Raw genomic sequence first — 24,891 nt, forward strand, 5'->3', positions numbered from 1 at the left:
TATAATCTTTTAAATCTATTCACTTCATTTTAGACACAAATGTGAAAGAACGAAAAAACGGAAATGTATTAGTAGTAGTAGTAAAAATAACAACAACAAACATATGTGTGTGTGTGTCATCATTGTAAACATTAATCTCAGTACAATGGCTCATAGAGGACTGTGATTGGTCCATCCTGACCAGCGCTAAAAAAAGCAACACGTTTCAAGCTACAGGCCCCCCCCCACACACACACACACACACACACACAGAGACACATGGAGCTGACTATAATTCTGCACACATGGCAGTGGTTATATTTCATAATAATCATAATTCATAATTCAATATTACTGAACTATATTACTTGTCCTTGATGTTTTTTATTCGTCTCAATATTGATCATATGATAGAGTTTCAGTGGCACTCTTATCGTCTGGTCTCTGTGTGAGCGTGTAGTTTTGATTTTAATTCCCATAATGAATTTAACACAATAATGATGTGCATCGATAAATCATTCAGAATAAACACTGTAATATTTCATAAAAAACAAGAATTGTCCATTTTGATTTCATATTGACTTTAATGGTTTACTAGTGTAATTTACAGCATCATCCGCCAGAGGGCGCCGAACACCAAACAGCCAAACGTCTGAATGAAAGAGCGTGAAACTGATTTTCATCTAAACCATTAACAAACTCACTATATGCTTTACTAAACCTCTGGTTTACTGTTCCCCATGTCTCAAGATCTTTATGATCAGTCACTTTGCTGTACAGTAATAGTTGTTAGATTTGTTATGAGGGACGATACTGATATTAACTTTTATATACATTTAAATGGAGAAACATCATAAAACTTTATTAGCAACAACAGTTCCTATATCAATATCCTAACCAATAGAACAGCCTTAATGTTTAGCCAGGAAAAAAAAGAAAAAGAAATATGGTATAAAGATGTATCTTATAAAAAGGTAATTTTTTTTTCTTTTTTTCTTAGAGTGCATAAACAATCTATTGTTTCATATTTAAATTTTTTTGATTGAAAAACAAATTCAAAGACATTTATAAATGTTTAATTGTGGCTTAAGTGTCTAAATACTTTTAGTGGTCACTGTATATGAACATTATCTAAATCTTTATATTTCACCTGAATCGAAACAATGTAATGCATCATCAACTATGAACACGCACAAATCACCATCATAGCGCTTGAATGAATGTGCTCGTAGACTTTCTGGTTAAACACAAAAGCAGAGGATATTCTGTACAACTGGCTAATGATGATTTAATGATTATCAGCACAAGCTCTTCTCAGGTCCCTGTAAAGCTCTTTCATAAACTATCCTCAGAAATCATCAAATATGTGAAGAAGCAGAGAAAACAAAAAGATAAAATAAGCATTTCAGCAGATTACTTCTTAAACATTTAAACATATTAAGAGTAAATAATCATGACTGTATTACAACCAGCGAGGAAAATAAGAACAAACTATATAAACTGATTGTGTTGAATGTGTATGTGTGTGTGTGTGTGTGTGTGTGTGTGTGTGTGTGTGTGTGTGTGTGTCAGAGACGCTGTAGAAGAACAAAGTCAGTCCAGAAACACTCCTACTCTTCTGATTACAGATTCACTGGCACAGTTCAAACTCCAGGATATTTTGTTGAATCCAGATGTTCAGAGTCTCCTTCCTTTCCTGCTGATTCCTTTATATGTCACTGATATTCATTGACTGACTCCAGTCAGACTCTCTCCACACAGAACCTGAAGACACTCATCAGATCTCTCTGGATGATCAGGATACGACTGATCCTCAAACACGTGTGTCATGTTTCTGTCCTCCTCAGACAGAATGAGATGAGTGACTGCTGTGTTTGGATCCAGTGTGAGATTACTTGCATCTGAAGACAAGAAGAGAGAGCAAAACAACATTAACCACAGATATATGTGTGTGTGCAAACATACCTGTGTCATATTCCATGATTTACACTATAAAAACACACATTTACTTAATGAGGAAAATAATTAGTATCAAGCCATTATAAATATGAAAAAATATGTTTATTTATTCATATATACACACATACCAGATTTCTGTGTTTTGTAGATAAAGCTAATTAAGCAATATCACATGAGAAAGAGTGAAATAACAGCGAGGATCACAGCGGTCAGAGACGCCTGTCTAATGCTTGTTTATGAGAAATAGTGAAGACAGATGAAAGAACCGTGTGTGAAAGACCTCAGACGTGTGTTAGCTTGTCAAAATGATCCCTTGATGAAGACAATGAAGATGCAGAAGAAGATCCAGTGTCAAAACATGGAAGCACCTCAATTGTGTGGGAGTATTTTGGTTTTAAAAACTCAATCAAAAATGGCATGTAAAACCTGTACAGTAGATCATGTGCAGTCACTCAAAGAGGAAATATGACAAACCTGTCAGTCCAACACAACATGGTTATCTTCTTACCAAACCAGCACCAAAGAAGCAATCCACTGACTGTGAGCCAAATCAAACCTGCGCTTTCTTAAAGGGACAGTTTACACTAAAACTAAAACCCTGTCATCATTTACTCTCTCATGTGTTTCCAAACCTGTATGGGTTTCTTCTGATGAACACAAAAGATGATATGTTGAAGTGTTGGTGACCACTGACTGAAAAGAGTGTCTTCTTTTGTGTTCGGCAGAATAAAGGTAGTCATGCAGGTTTGGATGACGTGAGGGAGAGTAAATAATGGCAGATTTTAAATGTTTGTGTGAACTATCTCTATCAGAAGGCCTACTCCTGAAGACTGATATTGTAATAAAGTAAATCAGTAAATCTTGTCCTCCACGCAGCTCTACTACAGAGCCTTTCCACATCTCACTCCCCTGCACACTTGACTATGGTAAGACTGAAATACACATACATATATCATAGGTGTGATTGGCAAAGGACAAAAAAGAAAGAAAATATACGGCGCACCTACCATGACACCCCTAGATTTTCTTTTCTTTTTTTGTAATGGATTTCTTTCTTTCTTTCGTTGCGGTTCAGGGCTTCTGTAGGCTATTCTGATCATGCTCTGACTCAGCTGCTCTAGAGGCAGTATTTTCTAACCATGTCGGGAAACTACAGAAATTATTATACTTGTCAAAATGAAAATAGGAACTCCACTATGTCTCTCTTTACATTTATTCTGTCCCGTTGTCGGCTTCAGCTAAGAAAAGAAATAGTTCGCCCAACATCTCCAAAATTCTGAGCACACACTTTAGATAACCTCCCGCAGCGAGTGCAGGCTCTTTGGTGGAGCTCTGCTTTGAAAGAATGAAGTTCCATCGGGACAAATGAATGGACTACTAGTGGAGTGACATGAAGACCTGAATCAGAGGCACAAAAAACGTTGACAGTGGTGAGCGGTCATTATGTTCACCAATACCCGAACCGTGCTCTGAGCGCGACCCGAAAAAAAAAAAAAAAAAAAGCGTATTTGCATGATTTACGAGGGCATCATTTTCAGGTCAGAATCACACCCCTGATATATTCACAGAATGAATCTTACCCCAGAGTCTCCAGTGTGTTCAGTGCATAGTTTGGGTTCTTCAGTAGATCAGAGAGCATCTTGAGTCCTGAGTCTCCCAGGGGATTGTGGCTCAGATCCAGCTCTCTCAGGTGTGAGGGGTTTGAACACAGAGCTGAAGCCAGATAACCACAGCCTTCTCCTGTCACCTTACACCACTGTAATCTACAAACACACACAGAAACACTGAAGATATCTGAGACTGTGACATCAGAACTCACAACAAAAGCTTGTTAAATCTGCTGAATAATTACACATCCATTTAATATAAACTGATAAGAGATCTCTCATTTCATAAACTATAAGTTCTGCTGAACTTTGAGTATTTTAACTTTTTGAAACTGTAACTTTCCTACATTTTGCCATGAAAGATCAATATCAAACATGAGCCTATATTAATTAAGAGATAACTTTTTAATTATATTTTGTCGCTGGTATTAGTAGTACTCAAAACACATGTTTTACTGTCAAATATTTATTAGTATTTAGTATTATATTTTTTCTTTCTTTAAATTTGAAAAAGAAAAAACAATGAAAATAAATTCAAAAGTGGGATTTTTCCAATCCTGACAGTTTTGATTCCTATGGCAGCGGTTATTAGTAATGCTGTTTTTATCAGATGTAGGAAGCAGCGACATGTTTTCTCCAACTAACCTGGATATGTGTGTGTGTGTGTGTGTGTGTGTGTGTGTGTGTGAGAGAGCGAGAGAGAGAGAGAGAGAGAGAGAGTGTGTGTGTGTGTATATTTGTGTGAGAAAGAGATTGAGAGTGTGTGTAAGTGTGTGTGTGTGTGTGAGAGAGAGTGAGAGTGTGTGTAAGTGAGTGTCTGTGTGTGTGTGAGAGAGAGAGATTGAGAGTGTGTGTAAGTGTGTGTGTCTGTGTGTGTGAGAGAGAGTGAGAGTGTGTGTAAGTGAGTGTCTGGGTGTGTGTGAGAGAGTGTGTGTGTGTGTGTGTGTGTGTGTGTGTGTGTGTGTGTGTGTGTGAGAGAGAGTGAGAGTGTGTGTAAGTGAGTGTCTGGGTGTGTGTGAGAGAGTGTGTGTGTGTGTGTGTGTGTGTGTGTGTGTGTGTGTGTGAGAGAGAGAGAAAGTGAGAGTGTGTGTAAGTGATTGAGTGTGTGTCTGTGTGTGTGTGTAAGAGAGTGAGAGAGTGTGTGTGTGTGTGAGTGTGAGAGAGAAAGTGTGTGTGTGTGCGTGTGTGTGTGTGTGTGTGTGTGTGTGTGTGTGTGTGTGAGAGAGAGTGAGTGAGTGTGTGTAAGTGAGTGAGTGTGTGTCTGTGTGTGAGAGAGAAAGTGAGAGTGTGTGTAAGTGATTGAGTGTGTGTGTGTGTGTGTGTGTGTGTGTGTGTGTGTGTGTGTGTGTGTAAGAGAGTGAGAGAGTGTGTGTGTGTGTGTGTGTGTGTGTGTGTGTGTGTGTGTGTGTGTGTGTGTAACTTTGGTTTGAGAAGTGGGGGGGACACAAAATGGGGGAAAATGTTTTCGATTTGAATCCCATTTCCTGCATTTACATACATTTAGGGACTATGTATAAACTATGCATAAGAAAAATATGTTTTTCTTTATTGTTTAATAGGTGCCGATCACCAAGACTTGAGAGAATAATTTTATAAAGTCAAAGATGTTAGCCAATAATGTTTTGTGTGTAAATGAAATTTAAATAATATGAGACTCAATTTCCACTGTAACGTAGAAACAACATAAAGACAATATATTTTAAATATTGTTTAATGGCATCTTGTTATGAATGAAGGCCAGTATCACTGATATTAATATAGCTACTGATGTCTCCATGAAAATGATTTTTCCCCAAAATTTTAAACAACTTTTAATTTAAGTGAACTTAAAACAATCATCACATAAACCCATAATAAATGTCATATTTACCTGTGCCTTTCTTGTCTAACAGGTGTGAAATATACAGAAACTGAATAAGGTTATCAAACAGTACTGCACTGCATAAATTATGAATTAAATATAGATCAATCCTTATTAAAGCTTCAAGCTTTCTTTAGTCAAGAGCAGTGAGTGATGTTCTCTGTTCCCTTTGTTCTCTGGTTAACTTTACTGACAGACAGAATTAGAGGCCGCTGTCCCTTTAAGATCTGCCGCTGCTGACAGAAATCTCATGCATCTCATTCTCTCACTACTCTTTACTTTCATTTAAGATTTTATTTAACTCATTTAAGACTGTTCTTGTGAGGATACTCGACAAAACAGACATTTTGGTATAAATGTGTAAATGTGTGTGTTATTGTTCATTCAAGCACGAAAGAGAACTCAATACTGGCACGCTGTCTGTGCACTCGATACTGGCGCACGTCTTTCTGTGTGTGTGTCTGTGTGCGTGTGACTGTGTGTCTGCGCGTGAATGTGTGTGTGTGTGCGTGTATGTTTGTGTGACTGTGTGTGTGTGTGTGTGTGTGTGTGTGTGCGTGTGACTGCGTGTCTGTGCGTGTATGTGTGCGTGCGTGTGTGTGTGCGCACGTGTATGTGTGTGCGCTTGTATGTGTGCGTATTTGTCTGTGTGTGTGTGTGTCAGGAGGACATTCACTGACAGCGCTTTTGTCTTGTTGCGCATTAATGGTTTAAAAGCATTTGCATGAATAAGAGCATGATCATATAATGCTAGCTAAAGGATGACAGAAAAAACAGATGCTGCATTAAAGGGATAGTTCACTTTGAAATTAAATTTAATTTCTGTTAATAAATACTGTTCGTTTTCTCACACAAACCGTTCGTTTCGTGTCTTAGGCCATCAATGTGTACTTACGATGGGGAATTGTTTAATTTGGACGATGGGGAATTGTTTTAATTTGGACTCTGTGCTTGTGTTTTGAGCCAGTATCCATATACCTGCATTATATGACTGAACGGTTTGACCTAAAAATATCAAAATTGAAACTACTGCGGAAAAAAAGACACCTACATCTTGGATGCCCTTGAGGTAAGCTAAAACATAATAAAATTTTATTTCAAAGTGAACTATCCCTTTAATTGCATTAAATATTTTAACACGTTAAGCTGGACAAAAATGAACCGCATGCGTTAAGGTTGACAGCAGCACTACTTATCAAACATGCTGACAGAAAAGTGGACTCGTTTTCATGGTAGGCCTACACAGAATGTTTATTAATAAACTACACAGAATGTTCTACATTAAATATTGAGCTAACAGTCGTTACCTAGCAGCAGTGCATGTTAACGTTAGCTCAGTCAAAGCAAGGCTAACATCAACAGGTGTAGTCAAGTCAAGTCATCTTCATTTATATAGCGCTTTAATAATGTAGATTGTTCCAAAGAATAGAGAGAGTGAGAGAGTGTTTGTGTGTGTGTGTGTGTGTGTGTGAGTGATAGTGAGATAGAGTGTGTGTGTGTGTGAGCAGGGCCTGAAGTTAACTTTTTTGACCACCTGCCACAGTGACTTTTTACCAGCCAGTTTTATTTATTTTTTTGGCCTCATAAAAGGTGAAAAAAAAAGGAATTGCACAAACATTTGTTCTTTAACTTGTAAGAATACACATTTAAGTGCTGTCAAGTTATTAACGAGATCCATACAAGTAATAATACAGATATAAGTTAGACCTAGTGCAGCTCGTATGTAAACAAATCACACGCGGCTGTGTTGATGGCTGGGCAGCCGTTAGTTACAGCGTTCAGGAACCATTAAGCAGAACTAAATTAATATTGTTATTACTGGTAAAGTTACCGGGTAGGCTACCGGACATTTGGATACAACATCAGTGCAACTGTCATTGTACTGTAGCCTATGTCAGCGTTGCATGAAAAAAAAAAACCTTCGCCCCTTTAGTTACTGTTGCTATGTCCGACAAGCTACACTGAGCTCACGCCAAACCATGATCTCACGCAATGAAAAACACATCGCGCAGCAGAGAGGACACTGACAACACGCTGACAGACAAGACAGTGGTTACTTTTGATATTAAACAAAGTCTCAACGTTAAGATTTGGTCATTTTTAAAGAAATTTAGACAATACCGTTTTGTGGCTCTGTAATGTATCTTGACAGATCGCTGTGGTGCCTCAAGTTAAAGCTGCTCGTGAACCGATCATCTCTTCCTTCTAGTTAATTTATAGCATCAAATAAACGTGAATGAACATAAGAAGGAATGTAGTTTTAGCTGCGGAAAGATGTCAGTAGGCTTACTCAGTACACTCCGTTTTTTCAAGTTCAAATCCTCCAACGTTGAACTCTCCTGACTGCTTTGTCGGACAAAAAAAAAGGCGGATTTGGCGGATTATGATTGGCCAGATCGCCTGTCAATCAAACTCCCCGCGAAGGGTCGATTCTCATTGGCTGCCTGCCAATGTGGCAGGTAGATTGACAGTGTTACCCGCCAATTGCAGAATTCACCCGCATTTGGCGTGTGGTCGGGTGTTAATTTCAGGCCCTGTGTGTGAGAGTGTGAGTGTGAGAGAGAGAGATAGAGTGTGTGTGTGTGTGTGTGTGTGTGTGTGCGTGAGAGAGAGAGAGAGAGAGTGAGAATGTGTGTGTGAGAGAGAGAGAGAAAGTGAGAGAGAGAGAGAGTGTGTGTGTGTGTGTGTGTGTGTGTGTGTGTGTGTGTGTGTGTGTGTGTGTGTGTGTGTGTGTGTGTGTGAGCAAGAGAGGGAGTGTGTGTCTGTTTGGATCCAGTGTGAGATCTCAGGCATCTAACACAAGAGAGAGACATCTAGAACAACAAAGTGTGTGTGTGTGTGTGTGTGTGTGTTCCCTCTCAGAAAGGGTAGAATATGCTTGAACACACTTGTAAGATCCAGACAGGTGAAACAGAATATTTTTGAAACTGGTTTTAATGATTGATTCATAAAGACTTCACTTGCTTCATCACTGGATGAATCGGCGCTCTAGTGGTTAATAAGTAGGGCTGGGTATCGATTCAGATTTTACAATTCGATTCGATTTCGATTCGCAAGCTCTCAATTCGATTCGATTTCGATTCTCGATTCCACTCAATGAATATATATTTAATACAAATCCTATATTTATAAAAACGGAAAAAAAAGAAAAGTGAACATAAGTTTACAAGTGGTTAATTAATAAAAAGAAATTAAGAGCTACAAACCTGTATATTAAACTCTTTATTTTAGGTACACTTGGGTACATTAAAACAGAACCCAACTCTATATTTCAAATATATTTTGCTCTGTTGTTTTGGTTCTTTTTTGCTTTGATGTACTGGAGGACCCCCTCGAAAACGAGATGTTTCATCTCAAGGGGTTAATCCTCGCAATAAAGATATGTTAAATAATAATAATAAATGCATACAATGAATAGACAGGATTATGATGCGAGATGAAAAATTTATGCTGAAAACTGGACAAGTCAGAACAGTCGCATGCCTTGATCAAACAGGTTAACAATCCGCACATAAACCAAAGTCCTTTTAGGCAAGTCGTGCCACTCGGCCGCCATCTTGGCAACGCCTCCGGGCAGCTATTTCGGACTAACAAGACCTGGCTCCTATCTAAATGAATGGGCAGAGAGTCAGAACTGCACTTTAACTGGTCACCGGGACATAAAAACGGCAGGTATAGAAACAGCAGTAAAATATGATAAAAATCGCTGAAAAAGTTTGATGACTTTGCCCCAAAATAAGGTTTAAAAAGCCCTTTTCCCCACAGGTTATACCTTTACTACGCATGCGCAAGGGTTCACGCAAAACCTCAACTGTGCGCATGCGTCAGGTGGAACCAGACGATAGGCTTAAATGTTTCCCGGCTTGACTGTTAAAAGCAGATGATTGGCTTTCCAGCGGGAGGGGCGGGACATGTGCATACAACCGCCATCTTTGCCGTTACAGGTTTTCCTTATATAGTTGTATTGAGGATTAAGGAAGTGGCATGTCTCTTATATAAATTGTCTCTGCATAAACCCATGAAAAAAAAAAAAACTTGCATATATATATATATCTGTCTAACAGGTAGGACATATACAGAAATTGAATACATTTAAGTAGTATATATAGACTAATCCTTATTAAAGTTACAAAAGTTCTTTAGTCAAGAGCAGTGAGTGTTTTTATCTGTTCCCTTTGATAATTAGTGGCTACTGTACTGTCCCTTTAAGAGACCAACCGCGGCTGCCAGAGACACGCGGATCTCACACGCGCCTCATTCTCTCACGAGTCACTCACAACTCTTCACGTTCGTCATAAGACTGCTCTTATGTTATGAAGATTCTCGACAAAAAGACATTTTGGCATAATTGTGTGTGTGTTACTGTTCGTTCAAGCGCGAAAGAGAACTCTATTCTGGGCTGTCTTGTGCGCACGCACGATATCAACGTGAGTCTTTCTGTGTGTCACACTCAGGACATTCACGTCATATAATTGCGTAGGCTTGACATTGTGATTGCGATATGATTAATCGTGCAGCACTAGTTGAGGTTATTTTATGATTAAGAAAAAACAAACATAAAATCTCACAGCATTAGCTATAAAATGGAGTTTGCAAGCCTATGAACAATGGAGGAAAACTAATACTGGCTTTTGGGTAATAGATAAATAAATATGGAAAAAAATCGATTCGTGGCGTTTGAGAATCGATTTTGAATCGACCACATTTAAAAAAAACGATTAATCGAAAAATCTATTTTTTTGCCCAGCCCTGCCCTATTAATAAGCAGAACTGCATGTGTCTTGCGGAGGAACACTGTAGCCGGAGCTACTTCTCTCTGTGTGTGTCTATGGCGAGTCACACAGGCACTGTGCTCCTCCGCAGCGGTGCGACCCGACCGGTGTAAAGTAGTCCGAGTATAAACGCTTATTACAGGCTTACCGTAGTGATTCAGGATAAGACAAAAACACGGTTTGAAAAAAGGCATTCATGATGTACTCGACTCGCTTATTATATAAATTCTGTAAATCCTGAACACAAGAAAGTTACGGACTGCAGCTTTAACAGTCGTCTTTATGAATGTTTTGAAGCATCAGGTGTAATTGATACACTCGATATTTGAAGCGACTTTCTAAAGGTGATTTACTCTATTCTGGTTGCTACCGTAGACATCAGTGTTTATACTCAAACTATACACTTTTATCTCAGAACTTCTGTGATCATCTGAATATCTGTAACACAGAAATATCGATACTGTGTGGTTGAAAAGACTGTGAAAGTAAAGCTGTTTCATATTGACAGCTGCTCTCTCTGGGTCAGTGACAGCACAAACAGATTTGAATGTTCGAGTGTGAAGTTTCTTCATTTAGGAATAAGATCGTGAGTGTTTGAATCGAGATGTTTTAAAGATTAATCATGCAGCTCTACTGTCTTTATACTCTCTCTCTCTGCGCTGATATCTGACTCAAAGCGTAGGCTATATGAGCAGCGCGAGGGCTTTTCAGTGCATTCATTACTATTGTAATATTCATGAGGTGAGACATCGCTATTAAAGGATAAGCTCCCAGCACTTCGCCCACACATCGCACCAGAACCGTCACAGCCATCTAGCAGATCCTGAGGCAGAGAGTCTTTCATATGAAGTCCGAGTCGAGTCTCAAAGTCTTTTCATGCCTTACACACAAATCCTATTTTTATTCTAGTTGTATTAGACAACTCATTTGATCCATTATCTGTTTTGTTTGTAATAAAGGTCTTAAGATGTAACGGATCAAGCTTGTTACTTTATAGACCTTATGCTCCAGAAAAACGAGGGACCGGAAGACAAAAGACAACGAGCGCAGCGCTGAAAAGGGGCGGAGCTACATAAGGTCTATAACCCATTACAATGTACAAAACAATCGTCCCGCCAACAAAACAAGTGTTCATTTTCAATACCATCTCTAAGTGGACTCAAGATGGCGCCAGTCGCAGTTTGTTATACAGCAGCGTTGTTATTGACGACAGTCATGATCAGAAAATATCAAACCTCAGAATGTTTAAAGACCCACTCCGATGAAAATCATGTTTTTCTAGGTGTTAACATGTTCTTGTGGCATTTTTCTGATGTTAGAGGACATATCTTGAGAAAAATAAGCTCAAAGTTGTATTTCTGAGTATTTCTGCATTCAAATGGCTGTGAATCAGTAGCAGACGCTAAAATGCCGGCTAAAATAGACTGGAGTTGTGACCTAGTAACTCCACTGGGCGGGGCCACAAGCTCCTACTCCCCTCCGCCCCGCCCGCTCAGGTTCTGAGGAGTAGAGAAGACGATGGCGGATCAACACCTATGTGCGGTAGCGGGTTGCAATGCTAAGAGGAGAGATATTGGTATTAGCTTTCATGCTTTACCAAAACATGTTGCTGTGAGAGATGAATGGATTACGTTCCTTGGTCACGGCAATGTTAAAAACCACACATCGGTTTGCGGTCAGCACTTCACAGAAGACTGTTTCACCAACTGGCAGGAGAAAAAAATGGGCTTCGTCAGTAAATTATTTTTGAAGCCGGATGCAGTGCCTTCCATCAAGACACCATCAACTGGACAGCCTGTGTCTTTACCGGGTCGTCTCCGTGCCAACGGCTCCGCCCACAACGCAGAGGCGAATTGCTAATGAGCTACTGCCGCTCTGCTGAAGCGAAGTCCCAGAAAACGGCACAGGTTTTGTGATTTTGGCTAAAAACGACATAATCATCATTTAAAGACCACTGAGAATGTTTAAAAATAGCTCAAAATATGATCGGAGTGGGACTCAATAGAAAACTGTACACATGCTGATTGTGATACGCTAAAATGTGCACTTTAAGTAATAAATGGATTAACAATCTTCTGTCTATCACTCTCAACTCCCATAGACACATATTAAGAGAGAGAAAAGCTGCATACATTACCAAAAGATTGATAAAAGTAAAACGTAGTGCTAGGTTTAAAGGCAAGACTTTTTTGTTAATGTTGTGTGTGTGTGTGTGTGTGAGAGAATGAGTGTGTGTGTGTGTGTGTGTGTGAGAGTGAGTGTGAGTGTGTGTGAGAGAGAGAGAGAGAGTGAGCGAGTGTGAGTGTGTGTGAGAGAGAGAGTGAGCGAGTGTGAGTGTGTGTGAGAGAGAGAGAGTGAGAGAGTGTGTGTGTGTGCGTGTGCATGTGTGTGTGTGTGTGTGTGTGTGTGTGTGAAGAACAATGTGTTGTACAGTCAGTGCTTACGTTGACTGTGTTTACTTGAATATTCACCAAGGTGTAAATCTGGACACATTGGCCCTCATTTATCATTCTTGCGTAGAAACGGGCGTATATGTTGGCGTAAGATTATGCTTACACTCTTCTCACCGCCTGATTTATGAAGCTGTGCGTACCTTTAAAATCCAGGTGTACGCAATACCTGCGCTTGATAAATGCCGCGGCTGAAAACGAGCGTCATTAGAATAACACGCCCCTATATATTCAAGTGTCCGCTCCCCCCACGCCCTCATTTTACGCCATGGACACACGGAAGACACACAAGTTTTCTAGTTTTCTGAGAAAGAGAAAGCGAAACCAGGGAAGTGGAAAGAAACAAAATTGATTTCTAGATTTTTATTATTAATGACGCTTATTGTTATTTAGAATGTCGTTATTATTATTATTTGTATTATTATTATTATTATTATTATTATTATTATTTAAAAGAAGAATAATGTATTTTTTTATTATTTTGTTAGTCTGAATAATTTTTTTTTGGTCATTGAAAGCCTTTCATTACTAAACCCAGTCCGTGCACACCTGCCGGGCCTAACCCTGGCCTAACCATCGTTTCAAAGAATAGTACAACGGCGAGCGCGTCGAGTATAAACGCCTCGTCCGTTTGGGGAGGTGCGCGCGCAGTCTGCGGAGACTCGCGCTGCGGAGCCAGGCGAAAGTAGCCTATAAACAAGGCTTGAAACGTCAGGTAAAGCGCACAGGCTCGCAACTTAAGGAATACACATGCCTACAATTCAAATGCTTTGGTAAAGTCACACAAATTAAACATTGAAGTCCATGTTGCACAAAAATAAACACTGAAGTTTATAATTATATGTTTTTTTTTTTTTACAGTGGGTCATAATATATCATATCTTTTTGTTTGTCAGTGCGTTTTGTGGTGTTAGGAATTGTTTTTCTGCGCATTCCCGCACTCAAAACGTGCGTACACCACCTCCGGAGCTGTCGTAGGATTTGAGCGTGCCGTACGCCAACGTCCATATTGATAAATCTCAAAGTCACCGTGGTTTTGGGTGTACGCCAGGTGTACGCTGGAAATTTGGTGTACGCACTTTTGATAAATGAGGGCCATTCTGTGTATTTCACCATTTAGTACAAACAAAGACAAAGTCTACTATACTTGTCCGTATTCTATATGTTTCTCCTGTGTAATATAATCATTTAATTAGGGCTGTCAATCGATTAAAAAATTTAATCGCGATTAATCGCATGATTGTCATGAGTTAACTCGCGATTAATCGCACATTTTTTATTTGTTCTAAATGTACCTTAAATTAATACTTTTCAAGTTTGTAATACTCTAATCAACATGGGCATGGATAAATATGGATGCTTTATGCAAATGTGTTTATTATTGAAACCATAGTCAACATAGAGCATGAAGACAAGACATGTTTCAAAGGTCATAGTCTATGGATGTTTTTCAAAGAACTTGTTCATGTCTATTAGACACATGTAGAAAGAACAAAGAAATACCAGGTTCCCATTACTTCTCTTTCTTTGCACTGAGCAATTTACTAACACAAACATGTTTAGATTTTTGCATGACAGGGAAGCTCTTCTGAAAATGCTAAATGTACATTTATTATTTATTATTACATTAGTTTGTCTCTCTCTGTGCCCATTTTGATGAAGCTAAATCCTAAATAAAATTGTTTTCATTGGTATATTTTACTGTTTCTGTTCTCAAACAACGGAATGAATATGAAATAGTGACTGAAACGCGACCCATTAAGACATAACCAGCTCTCCCTTCAAGATGTTAATCTGCACAAAAATCCTGATAATCGAGCCGTCGTCTGATGAAATCAAATACACATAAGATAAAGACAATATCTGCGCTGTGATTTCGGCTATAGCCTACTTGCACGTAAAATTAGAGAAGCAACATAATATCTGTGTTTAACTGAATTAAAGCGCCACTCCTCTCTGGAGACGCGAGACGCAGAGAGAGAGAGAGAGAGAGAGAGAGAGAGAGAGACTTTGACTTTTAAAACTCTTTTAATCAAACAACTAATTTAGAAACATTCTTTACAATTCACCAATTAAACAATAACTCTCCAAGCTCATCTCTTATCACAAGAGCATTTTTCACACTCCACCTCACATCAAAAAAGTGCATATTATTTGTTAATTTACAGTATGCATATTCCATAACAACCCGGCCCTCTACAAGAGTTTTAAACATTCCAAGCAAATCAGCATCTTCTCCTTCATTCTTACATGTATGGGATTTTAAAATAGACAGCTTTGCCTGTCCCACTAGAAAATTACCAAGTGTACATTGTACTTTCCATTCTTTCTTATACTTCACACCAAAAATGTGACATATTTTTTTGTAAACATTTTTTGTAAACATAAAACCAAGCTCAGTAAATATTTTATCCAACAATTCAAACAAAGGAATTAATCCTGAACAATCACAAAAAAAATGAAAAACAGTATCAAGAATATTGCAAAAAGGGCATGCAGATAAAACCATCTCATTAAATTTTGATACAAAACTATTAGTTGCCACAGCACAATGGAGTACTCTCCACTGGAGGTCCCCAGACCTTTTAGGAATAGGGGGCTTATACAAACACCTCCATGATGGAGTTATTTCCGAAGAAATTGATAGATGCTCTCTCCATTTAGTATCAACGCGTCTTTTCAATTGGGTATAAAACAAGGATTTCACACACATACAATATAATATCTTTTTGTCAACATTATGAAACAATACATCTTCAAATCTTTTCAGTAAAGTATCATTTAAATCTTCATCCAAATCAAACATTATGTTAACTCGAAGATCTGGAAAAATAGGCCTTTCATCATTCTCAATAAAATTGTTTACATAGGTCAAGAAAGACTGAGGAAAAGATTTTTTAAGATCTCCAATTATCCCTTCAACACATCTTTCTGATCTAAGCCCAACTCTATTAGCTATAAATTTAGCCGTATACCATTGACCCTTTGAAAAATCAATTAAATCTTTTACAGTAGCTATTCCTGTGTTTAAAAACTTGTCAATTACTGAACTCAGAATGGAAGAATTCCTTTTAAAGAGAGGATTAAAAAACAATGGTTCTAAAACACCATAATGTTTATCATCATCTCTCAATTTTTTAAACATTTGCCAGGCCTTTAATACAGTTACATAAAAGTTAGAAGAAGAAACACTTACTCTTGGATTTGGATTTTGGATAGATTTTTCAATCAGGAATAACTGCTTAGCTAATCCAACTCCCCCAATACTTTGTAAAACAGACAAACCTAATGCAATCCAGGGTATTTTATCTGAACAATATAATAACCTTTGTAATGTTTGAAACCTCATTGTCTTAACTCTTGCCTGCAGATTTATAAGTCCTTGACCACCTTCTACAACTGGGAGATACAAAACTCCAGGAGGAAGCCAATGATAACCATCCCAAAAGAATTTAACAAAGACTTTTTGAATAACAGTCAATAACTCTTCAGGGGGATTCAACACTGTAAATCTGTGCCACAACATTGAGGCTGCCAAATTATTAACAATTAAACATCTCCCTCTGAAAGATAACCTCGGGAGAATCCATCTCCACTTCTGTAATTTCCCCACAATTTTATCAACTAATCCTTCCCAATTATTTTTCATATAAGTATCTGATCCTAAATATACCCCAAGAACTTTAAAACCATCTTTGATCCATTCACATTGTTGTGGAATTTGAGGAGGATCTATATCCCTCCACTCACCTAACAGAAGGGATGTACATTTATCCCAATTGATTCTAGCAGATGTAGCTTTTTGAAAAGTTTTCAAACTAGAAGTCAAAGCAGCCATATCATCAATGTTCCTTATGAAAACAGTTATATCATCAGCATAAGCTGTGAGTTTTACAGGTGGGATCTCTGGAAAACCAGGAATACAAAATCCATACAGTCGTTTCCTCAAATGTGACAACAAAGGCTCAATAGAAATTGAATATAGAAGTCCTGAAAGAGGGCATCCTTGTCGTATACCTCTTGTTACTGCAAAAGGTCTAGTTAGACAACCATTAATCTTAAGCATACTAGATGTTTCACTGTAAAGCAGTTTAATACAAGAGACAAATTGTGGTCCAAAGCCAAAGGCCTTCAGAGTCTTTAGTAAATAAAAGTGATCCACTCTGTCAAAAGCTTTTTCTTGATCTAAAGATAAGAGTCCAATATCAATTTGATGTTTTTTAGCAACTGCAATAATGTCTCTTAGCAAAAACAAGTTGTCGAAAATTGTCCGTTCAGGGATACAGTATGACTGATCTTCATTAATTATAGTTGCCATACATTTCTTCAACTTATTAGTTATAGCTTTTGACAGTATCTTAAAATCAGTACACAACAACGACACAGGGCGCCAATTCTTCAAAAGTCCAAGATCTCCTTTCTTAGGGATTAATGTCAACACTGCCCTCCGACAGCTTAGGGGTAAAACACCTTGATTATAGGACTCCAAAAAAACATCATACAAATCATGTCCAATCACATTCCAAAAGCTTTTAAAAAACTCAGCAGAGAGACCATCCACACCAGAAGATCTGCCACTGTTCAGCCCTTGCACAGCACTTGAAAGCTCATCAAAAGTCAAGAATTCTTCCAATTCCATCTTTTCTTCTTTAGACAACTGTGGAAGATCTAGAAGAAGTTCTTCAACTGCTACTTCATCACAAAATTCGGACTGATAAAGTTTTTCATAAAAAGAAATAGCAGAAACTATAATTTCTCGTTGATTGGTTATTTCTTTGCCATTAGGAAGTTTCAGTTTGTGAAAATATTTCTGCTCTTTAGATTTCTTCTCCAGTCCGAAAAAAAAAGCAGTTGGAGCATCCATTTCATTGCACTTCACATATCTCGTTCTGACAAGTGTCTCCTTCTCCTGCTCTTCCAATAAATCCTTCAAAAGACCTTTGTTCTCTTTAATGATATCACCTCCTCCCTGATTGCGGAGGCTTTGTTGAAGAATTTCTTGCTCTATCATCTTCATCTTCACTTTCAAGTTCTCAGTATAATTTGCTGTGTATTGTTGACAAAAAACCTTTATCTGGACTTTTCCCAGATCCCACCATTGACTTAGAGATTAATAACTACCTCTCTCTTCTCTCCAAGACTTCCACAAAAGACCAAAAGAGTGCACAAAGATGTGATCTTGAAGTAATGTATTATTAAAGTGCCACTGTGACTTATAGGATTTAGGTGACAAGACAGACATAGAAATATAATGATGATCTGATATAGATGTAGGACATTCATAAGACAGTCTTTGCCGCCATCTAATGGTGAAATAATGTATGTAACTTCTGTTGCTGTTTACGGTCAGGGACTATTTTTTCCAGCGGAAGGAATGCTTTTAGTGATTTTACTTCATGAAAGTTGCATAGATAAATATTTTTCGGCTTTAATATTTGTATTGTGTGGCAACCGTTTTATAAAAGCAATAAGATACTCGAGGCAAGTGCTGTATCGTGAATAAGTAATGGCTGAAGGGGTTACTCCGCTTTGTGTCGTGCCTAACAACGCCCTTCAGCCGTGACTTATTCACAACACAGCATAGCCTCTCGTACCTTACTGCTTACATATATATAAATATATATATTAGGGGTGTAACGGGTACGCAAAACTGACAGTTCAGTACAGCGGTGGGACATTTTGAAGTTTTGGTGACCACTGACTGAAAAGAGTGTCTTCTTTTGTGTTCGGCAGAATAAAGGTAGTCATGCAGGTTTGGATGACGTGAGGGAGAGTAAATAATGACAGCTTTTAAATGTTTGCCTGAACTATCTTTATCAGAAGGCCTACTCCTGGAGACTGATATTGTAATAAAGTAAATCAGTAAATCTTGTCCTCCACGCAGCTCTACTACAGAGCCTTTCCACATCTCACTCCCCTGCACACTTGACTATGGTAAGACTGAAATACACATACATATATTCACAGTATGAGATGAATCTTACATACTCGAGTGTGTTCAGTGTGCAGTTTGGGTTCTTTAGTAGATCAGAGAGCATCTTGAGTCCTGAGTCTCGCAGGGGATTGTAGCTCAGATCCAGCTCTCTCAGGTGTGAGGGGTTTGAACACAGAGCTGAAGCCAGATAACCACAGCCTTCTTCTGTCACCTTACAGTCCCGTAATCTACAAACACACACAGAAACAATGAGGATATCTGAGACTGTGACATCAGAACTCACAACAAAAGCTTGTTAAATCTGCTGAATAATTACACATCCATTTAATATAAACTGATAAGAAATCTCTCATTTCATAAACTATAAGTTCTGCTGAACTTTGAATATTTTAACTTTTTGAAACTTGAACTTTCCAACATTTTAAAGCCAAATACATTTTACACGGACAAATCTCCTCTTGTTAATAGTTACCCTGACTTTTAAAACTGTTTTCATAGTTTGTGAAAGCGAGCGCAGAGAAGCAGTGTGTCGGCAGTGTGCAGCGGGCGAGCTCAGAGTATCAGTGCACTGCAGTGTTTACATGTGCTCTTATTATAAGCAACGGGACTTCTCCGATGGGCAATAATCCCACCGTATTAAGCGCTGGTAGAGCTATACTGCAGATCAGGAGGATCACCACCACCATACTCCACATGTGTGACAAGTAAGGGTTAATGCCCTCCGCCGAAGTCCATTAATACATGATAATGGACACCTCGAAGGGCATTAACCCGCTTACACCATGGTCACTTGCCAAATAACACATTTTTAAAACATTAGTTTATATTTTAATTAGTTTTACAATCGAAATCTAAAGTTTTACAAACAATAACTTGGTTTCCCTGGTTACGCCTGACGGTTTATTTATTAGGTGTCCTCTATCACTTTTTAATGGACAGCCTGCAGCCAATCAGAATCGAGTATTCACCCAGACCATGGTATAATCAGGGATCAAATGATGAACTAAATGTGTGTGTTATTGTTCATTCAAGCACGAAAGAGAACTCAATACTGGCACGCTGTCTGTGCGCTCGATACTGGCGCACGTCTTTCTGTGCGTGTGTCTGTGTGTGTGTGTGTGTGTGTGTTTGTGTGTGTTTGTGTGAGTGAGTGTGTATGTGTGAGAATGTGTGTAAGTGAGTGTGTGTCTGTGAGAGAGAGAGAAAGAGTGAGTTTGTGTGTGAGTGAGAGTGGCCCTCATTTATCATTCTTGCGTAGAAACGGGCGTATATATTGGTGTAAGATTATGCTTACACTCCTCTCATCGCCTGATTTATGAAGCTGTGCGTACCTTTGAAATCCAGGTGTACGCAATACCTGCCCTTGATAAATGCCGCGGCTGAAAACGATCGTCATTAGAATAACACGCCCCTATATATTCAAGTCTCCGCTTCCCCCACGCCCTCATTTTACGCCATGGACACACGGAAGACGGCAAAGAAGAGAAACTTCTCCGACGTTGGCTGAGCAAATGACCTATCACAATGCATTATTTTACAGCACGTGTTTTGAAACAATTAGCATTTTATTTCGTATCACGTCACATGTATTGGGGTGTACAATAATGATGATGATGTGATGTGGAGTAGCCTACCATTCATTCACATTAATAATTGCATGACAATTTGTAATTCTTCTTCTTATAATTATGATTTTTATTATTAATGACGCTTATTGTTATTTAGAAGAAGAATGTCCTTATTATTATTATTTGTATTATTATTATTATTATTTAAAAGAAGAAGAATGTCATTTTTATTATTTTGTCAGTCTGAATTATTTTTTGGTCATTGAAAGCCTTTCATTACTGAACAAAAAAAAGAGGTATACTTTGCCTGGAGTGTTATAAAGTTGTGGATGGTTGTCTTTTTTAAAAAGTCTTTTGTCTTTTATTTTTCGTGTTCACATTTATGAGGAAAAAACAATGTTACGTGACAGTTATCCATAACGGATGCGACCGCTCTGAAAGCGGCATGCTTTAAAACTTTCACAGAGACCTCAAACAGAAAGCACAAAACCTTTCTTTAAAGCGAATTTCGTTTTGTATTAATTGTATCTTAATTTTAATCAGTGTTTCATTATCCAATTTTCTCGATTTAATAAATAAAAAGTAAATAGCAGAGATAATCACGACACGGAGGCGCCAGCGCCTGAACTGGATAACGTTAAGCTATCATCCATGAACCGAAACTCAACGTATAAGGTAGACTACTAGCCTAAAACGATGTAATCCGTATAAAATGTGTATTTCTCTCCGGCGCGTTCACTACTGCGAAGTCAGACTTCATCTTTGCAGCCGACACAGAAAACCAAATGTTTTTATTGGTTTATTAAGTACAAACAGGCGAGTTATGAAAAATTGAGGATACAGAGGATACAATATTAATGGATACAGACTTGTGTACAGACAGTGCGGCCTCAAAGCAGACAACGTTTAGGTTGTTTCAGACCGTAAATCATGCAAAAATACTCTGGGACCCTAAAGTTAAACCAAAGGGTATTCTTGGTGGACATTTGAATATTAGGAGTGTAGTGTCAAAGACTGAGCAACTAGAGCATTTGTTGACAGACTCTAATTTGGATTTTCTGTGTCTGTCAGAGACTTGGTTAAAACCATCAACTCCACAGAGTGTTTTTTATGTACCAGGGTATAACGTTTTTAGATGTGACCGAAAACAAGGAAAAGGTGGTGGAGTAATGATATATGTGAAAGAGAGGTTTGACTGTAAATTAATTGAAAACCTCAGTGATTCTATAGAATGTGTGGGTATAACCATCAGACTCTCACCGGAAATGTCATTTGTAGTTATTGTGCTGTATAGACCTCCAACGGCAAAGGACATTTTCTTTACCCATCTCACTGAGATACTTAAAAAATGTAACAATAAGGAAATTATTTTGCTAGGAGATTATAATATCAATTGGCTAGATAAAAGCTGCAGGAAAAAATTAAAACAAATAACAACTAAGTTTCACATGGCGCAAATGATAAAGAATGCAACTCGTATAACAAAATCAACACAAACATTGATTGATCTTGTATTTTCAAATAGAGAAGAACGAATTGCAAAATCCTATAACCTGATAACTGGACTATCTGACCACAACCTTACTTTGATAGTCAGGAGATTATCAAAAACTAGATATAAAACTTCTAATAGAATTGATATCAATTCAGGGGCTACATATATCTCAAATAGAGACTTGAAATTGTTTTATAATGAAATAGAACAAATTCAATGGAATCAGATAACTTGTGGCAAAAATTGCCAATCAGCAAGTAATGACTTCATGATAACCTTTAGTGATCTCCTATCGAAATACTCCAAAGAATCATCTTGGAAAATCAAAAGTAAAACACCCCTTCCATGGATGAATGAGACGGTCTGGAATTTAATGAAACTAAGAGATGCAGCACTTAAAAAGTCCTTGAAAACGGGCTTTTTGACAGACTCGCTTCTGTACAAGGAGCTCAGAAACAAAGTTACCACACTGTTACGAAGAACGAAAGCAAATTTTTTTATGAATTTAATTGAACAAGCTAAAGGAAACACTAAAAGACTTTGGCAAACCATTGATAAAGTAACTGGTCGGAAGATTTGTAAAGGTCATAAACTAGAAATTAATATTAATGGAAATCCGGAAACTGATGCTCAAATAATCCGTGTATCATTCGTTCAGTCGTTTTTTAATTTAATATTGAAAGTAGAAAAATGAGAAAACAGTTCCTTTTTCGATGTTCATTTTTTCCAAAACAACGAAAAACAAGAATTCAGCTTGATTTTTCGTTGTTCGTTCTTAGGTAGAAAAATTTATAAACAGCTGGAATATTTGATTTCTACATGTAGGCGGGAATGAAACGCCCCTTTCCTTTGATTTGTCAGCCGAAGATCAAACTGTCCCGTCATCAGTTCTTCCGGTTCTTCCTCAGTTCTGCACTGCAGAATAAGAGTCCTCGCGTTGTGATTCTTAACGCGTTTATTGCAACTACATTTCATCTTTTTTTTTCATCAAATAACCAGACTAACATGGCTCGACACAATCCGTACTGGGGAAAACACTAGACAGGGCTTTCTTCTGTGTAGATATAAATTCACCTACGCTTTGCATCAGCTGGGTATGCAGGTAGCCTAAATGACGGCTGTTAGCCTACATGGTCGCCCTCGCCCAATAATTTTTTTAAAAATAATAAATGAAGATATAAATCAATATAATTAGTTGTAAATTTAATATTTTTAACACTAATACAAAAAGAAAAGAATAATGCATACACAATATGTCTATATTAACGTAAACGCATGACATTCAGACTGACTATCTAACAACCGGAGAACAGAGAACAACAGAGATATTAAAATACATACTCTTCTGAGTTTTATGATGTAGGCCTTGTGTTTTATTAAAATGTATTAATTTATATCTCAAAGATGTGCGCTTGTATCGCAGCGCACCGGGTCATGTTGAGAGGGAAACAAACGCATTTTATTATTAGCCTATTCAGAAATAGTGTAAAAGATCGGTAAATAAAATGCAACATTAACATTATAAACACTATTAATAACATATAGGCTATGTCTATGCGTATTTTACTTCCCCTTACTGTAGCCTATGTCAAATCCTTAAATGAATGGTATCCTATTCAGAAAACAACAAGAATGAAAAATAAGTAGCCACGTGCAATAAAAATATAGCCTAATAGCTTATAAAAATAGCCTATTTTGTCCTTTATTATAAACAACATTTAGCCAATTTTAAACGCCAAGCCTAAACGAATTTATTTGAATCGAAACTGAAACTGTACCGACGTTGGTTTCGCGCATCTCTCATTCGGTCCAAAGTTTCCATATTTGCAATGTAATATTTGGATGCTAACTAGTAATGTAAAGAAGGCTTTTATACTTAAGTCAAGTCCCAATACACGTATATGCTAAATCATCATCTTCACAGCAAGGGAAATGAGTTTGGAATAACAGCTAGCCTACTGTGCGGCACAGCCTTTATATTGTACAACAGACCAATTAAATTAAGCAGAATAACTTTTTATATGTTTTGGTTGGCTGTGTTTTATTTTAATAATGAACAGGCTGCGATGTTAGCAATGTCAGAAGTGAACTGATAGAGATACTGTGTGAGCGAGCGATGCGCCGGCGACATCACTTGGATTTGTTGCTCAGCAGGGGAAATAATAATATTCTGTCGTTTAATAATCTGTCATTCGAAACAGTAACATTTTTATTTTTATTTGTGTACATTCAAAATGACTACAAAATGTCATGCCTTTGGAAAATAAAGAAAACAACATGATGCGCTGCTTTAGCGCGCCTCAGTCTCCTTGAACATCTTTCTGGCGCACACCGCAAATGAACCAAAATAGAGTGAATAGCCTTCTGACGCGCCTACTTTTCAAAGTCAACATTTAGATTATTTGAAGTAAAATGCATTATATAGTCACTTAAGAATAAAACACAGCGTGGTTCATGATAAAAATAAATAAACAAATAAATAAACGTGACTTTACAGTTTGGAAATAGGAAAATAGCAAACCCCTGGCACTTGAGAACTCCTGGTCTACACAGAAGAAAGCCCTGTCTAGTGTTTCCCCAGTACGGGTTGTGTCGAGCCATGTTAGTCTGGTTATTTGATGAAAAAAAAAGATGAAATGTAGTTGCAATAAACGCGTTAAGAATCACAACGCGAGGACTCTTATTCTGCAGTGCAGAACTGAGGAAGAACCGGAAGAACTGATGACGGGACAGTTTGATCTTCGGCTGACAAATCAAAGGAAAGGGGCGTTTCATTCCCGCCTACATGTAGAAATCAAATATTCCAGCTGTTTATAAATTTTTCTACCTAAGAACGAACAACGAAAAATCAAGCTGAATTCTTGTTTTTCGTTGTTTTGGAAAAAATGAACATCGAAAAAGGAACTGTTTTCTCATTTTTCTACTTTCAATATTAAATTAAAAAACGACTGAACGAATGATACACGGATTTCAAATAGTGGCGAATCATTTTAATAATTATTTTATAGAATCAGTCAAAGAACTGGGAATTAAAAATATTGCATCAAATGATTATGTACGAGCATCTGACTGTATTTCACACAAACAAAATATGCTATATTTTAAATTGACAAATGAATTTGAAATAAATAAAATGTTGCAATCATTGACAAATTCTAAAAGTAAAGATATTTGGGGAATGGACAATGCTCTTCTTAAAAAATATAAAGACAAATTTGTAACTCCCATCACATACTTGATAAACAAATCTATAGAAGAGAGCTCT

At 37.7% G+C, this 24,891-nt stretch overlaps 1 protein-coding gene across 6 annotated transcripts in view; it reads right to left on the reverse strand.

Annotated features, from left to right (window-relative positions):
- Window positions 1–532: 532 nt before the first annotated feature.
- LOC311283213 (NACHT, LRR and PYD domains-containing protein 12-like) overlaps window positions 533–24,891 on the reverse strand; it is a 50,550-nt gene continuing 26,191 nt past the window's right edge. For 5 of the 6 annotated variants that reach the window (XM_084397517.1, XM_084397514.1, XM_084397516.1 and 2 more), the window contains 3 exons: window positions 18,617–18,790; window positions 3,519–3,701; window positions 534–1,880 (listed from right to left, as the gene is read on the reverse strand). In XM_084397517.1, the coding sequence (XP_084253643.1) occupies window positions 1,871–1,880; window positions 3,519–3,701; window positions 18,617–18,790 (367 nt within the window). In that variant the 3' untranslated portion in view covers window positions 534–1,870. Of the gene's footprint in view, window positions 1,881–3,518; window positions 3,702–18,616; window positions 18,791–24,891 lie in introns of all 6 variants that reach the window. The other variant, XM_084397515.1, reaches the window with a different exon arrangement.

The sequence above is a fragment of the Rutilus rutilus genome (genome assembly GCF_951802725.1).
Source record: "Rutilus rutilus genome assembly, chromosome: 23".
Lineage (NCBI taxonomy): Eukaryota > Metazoa > Chordata > Actinopteri > Cypriniformes > Leuciscidae > Rutilus > Rutilus rutilus.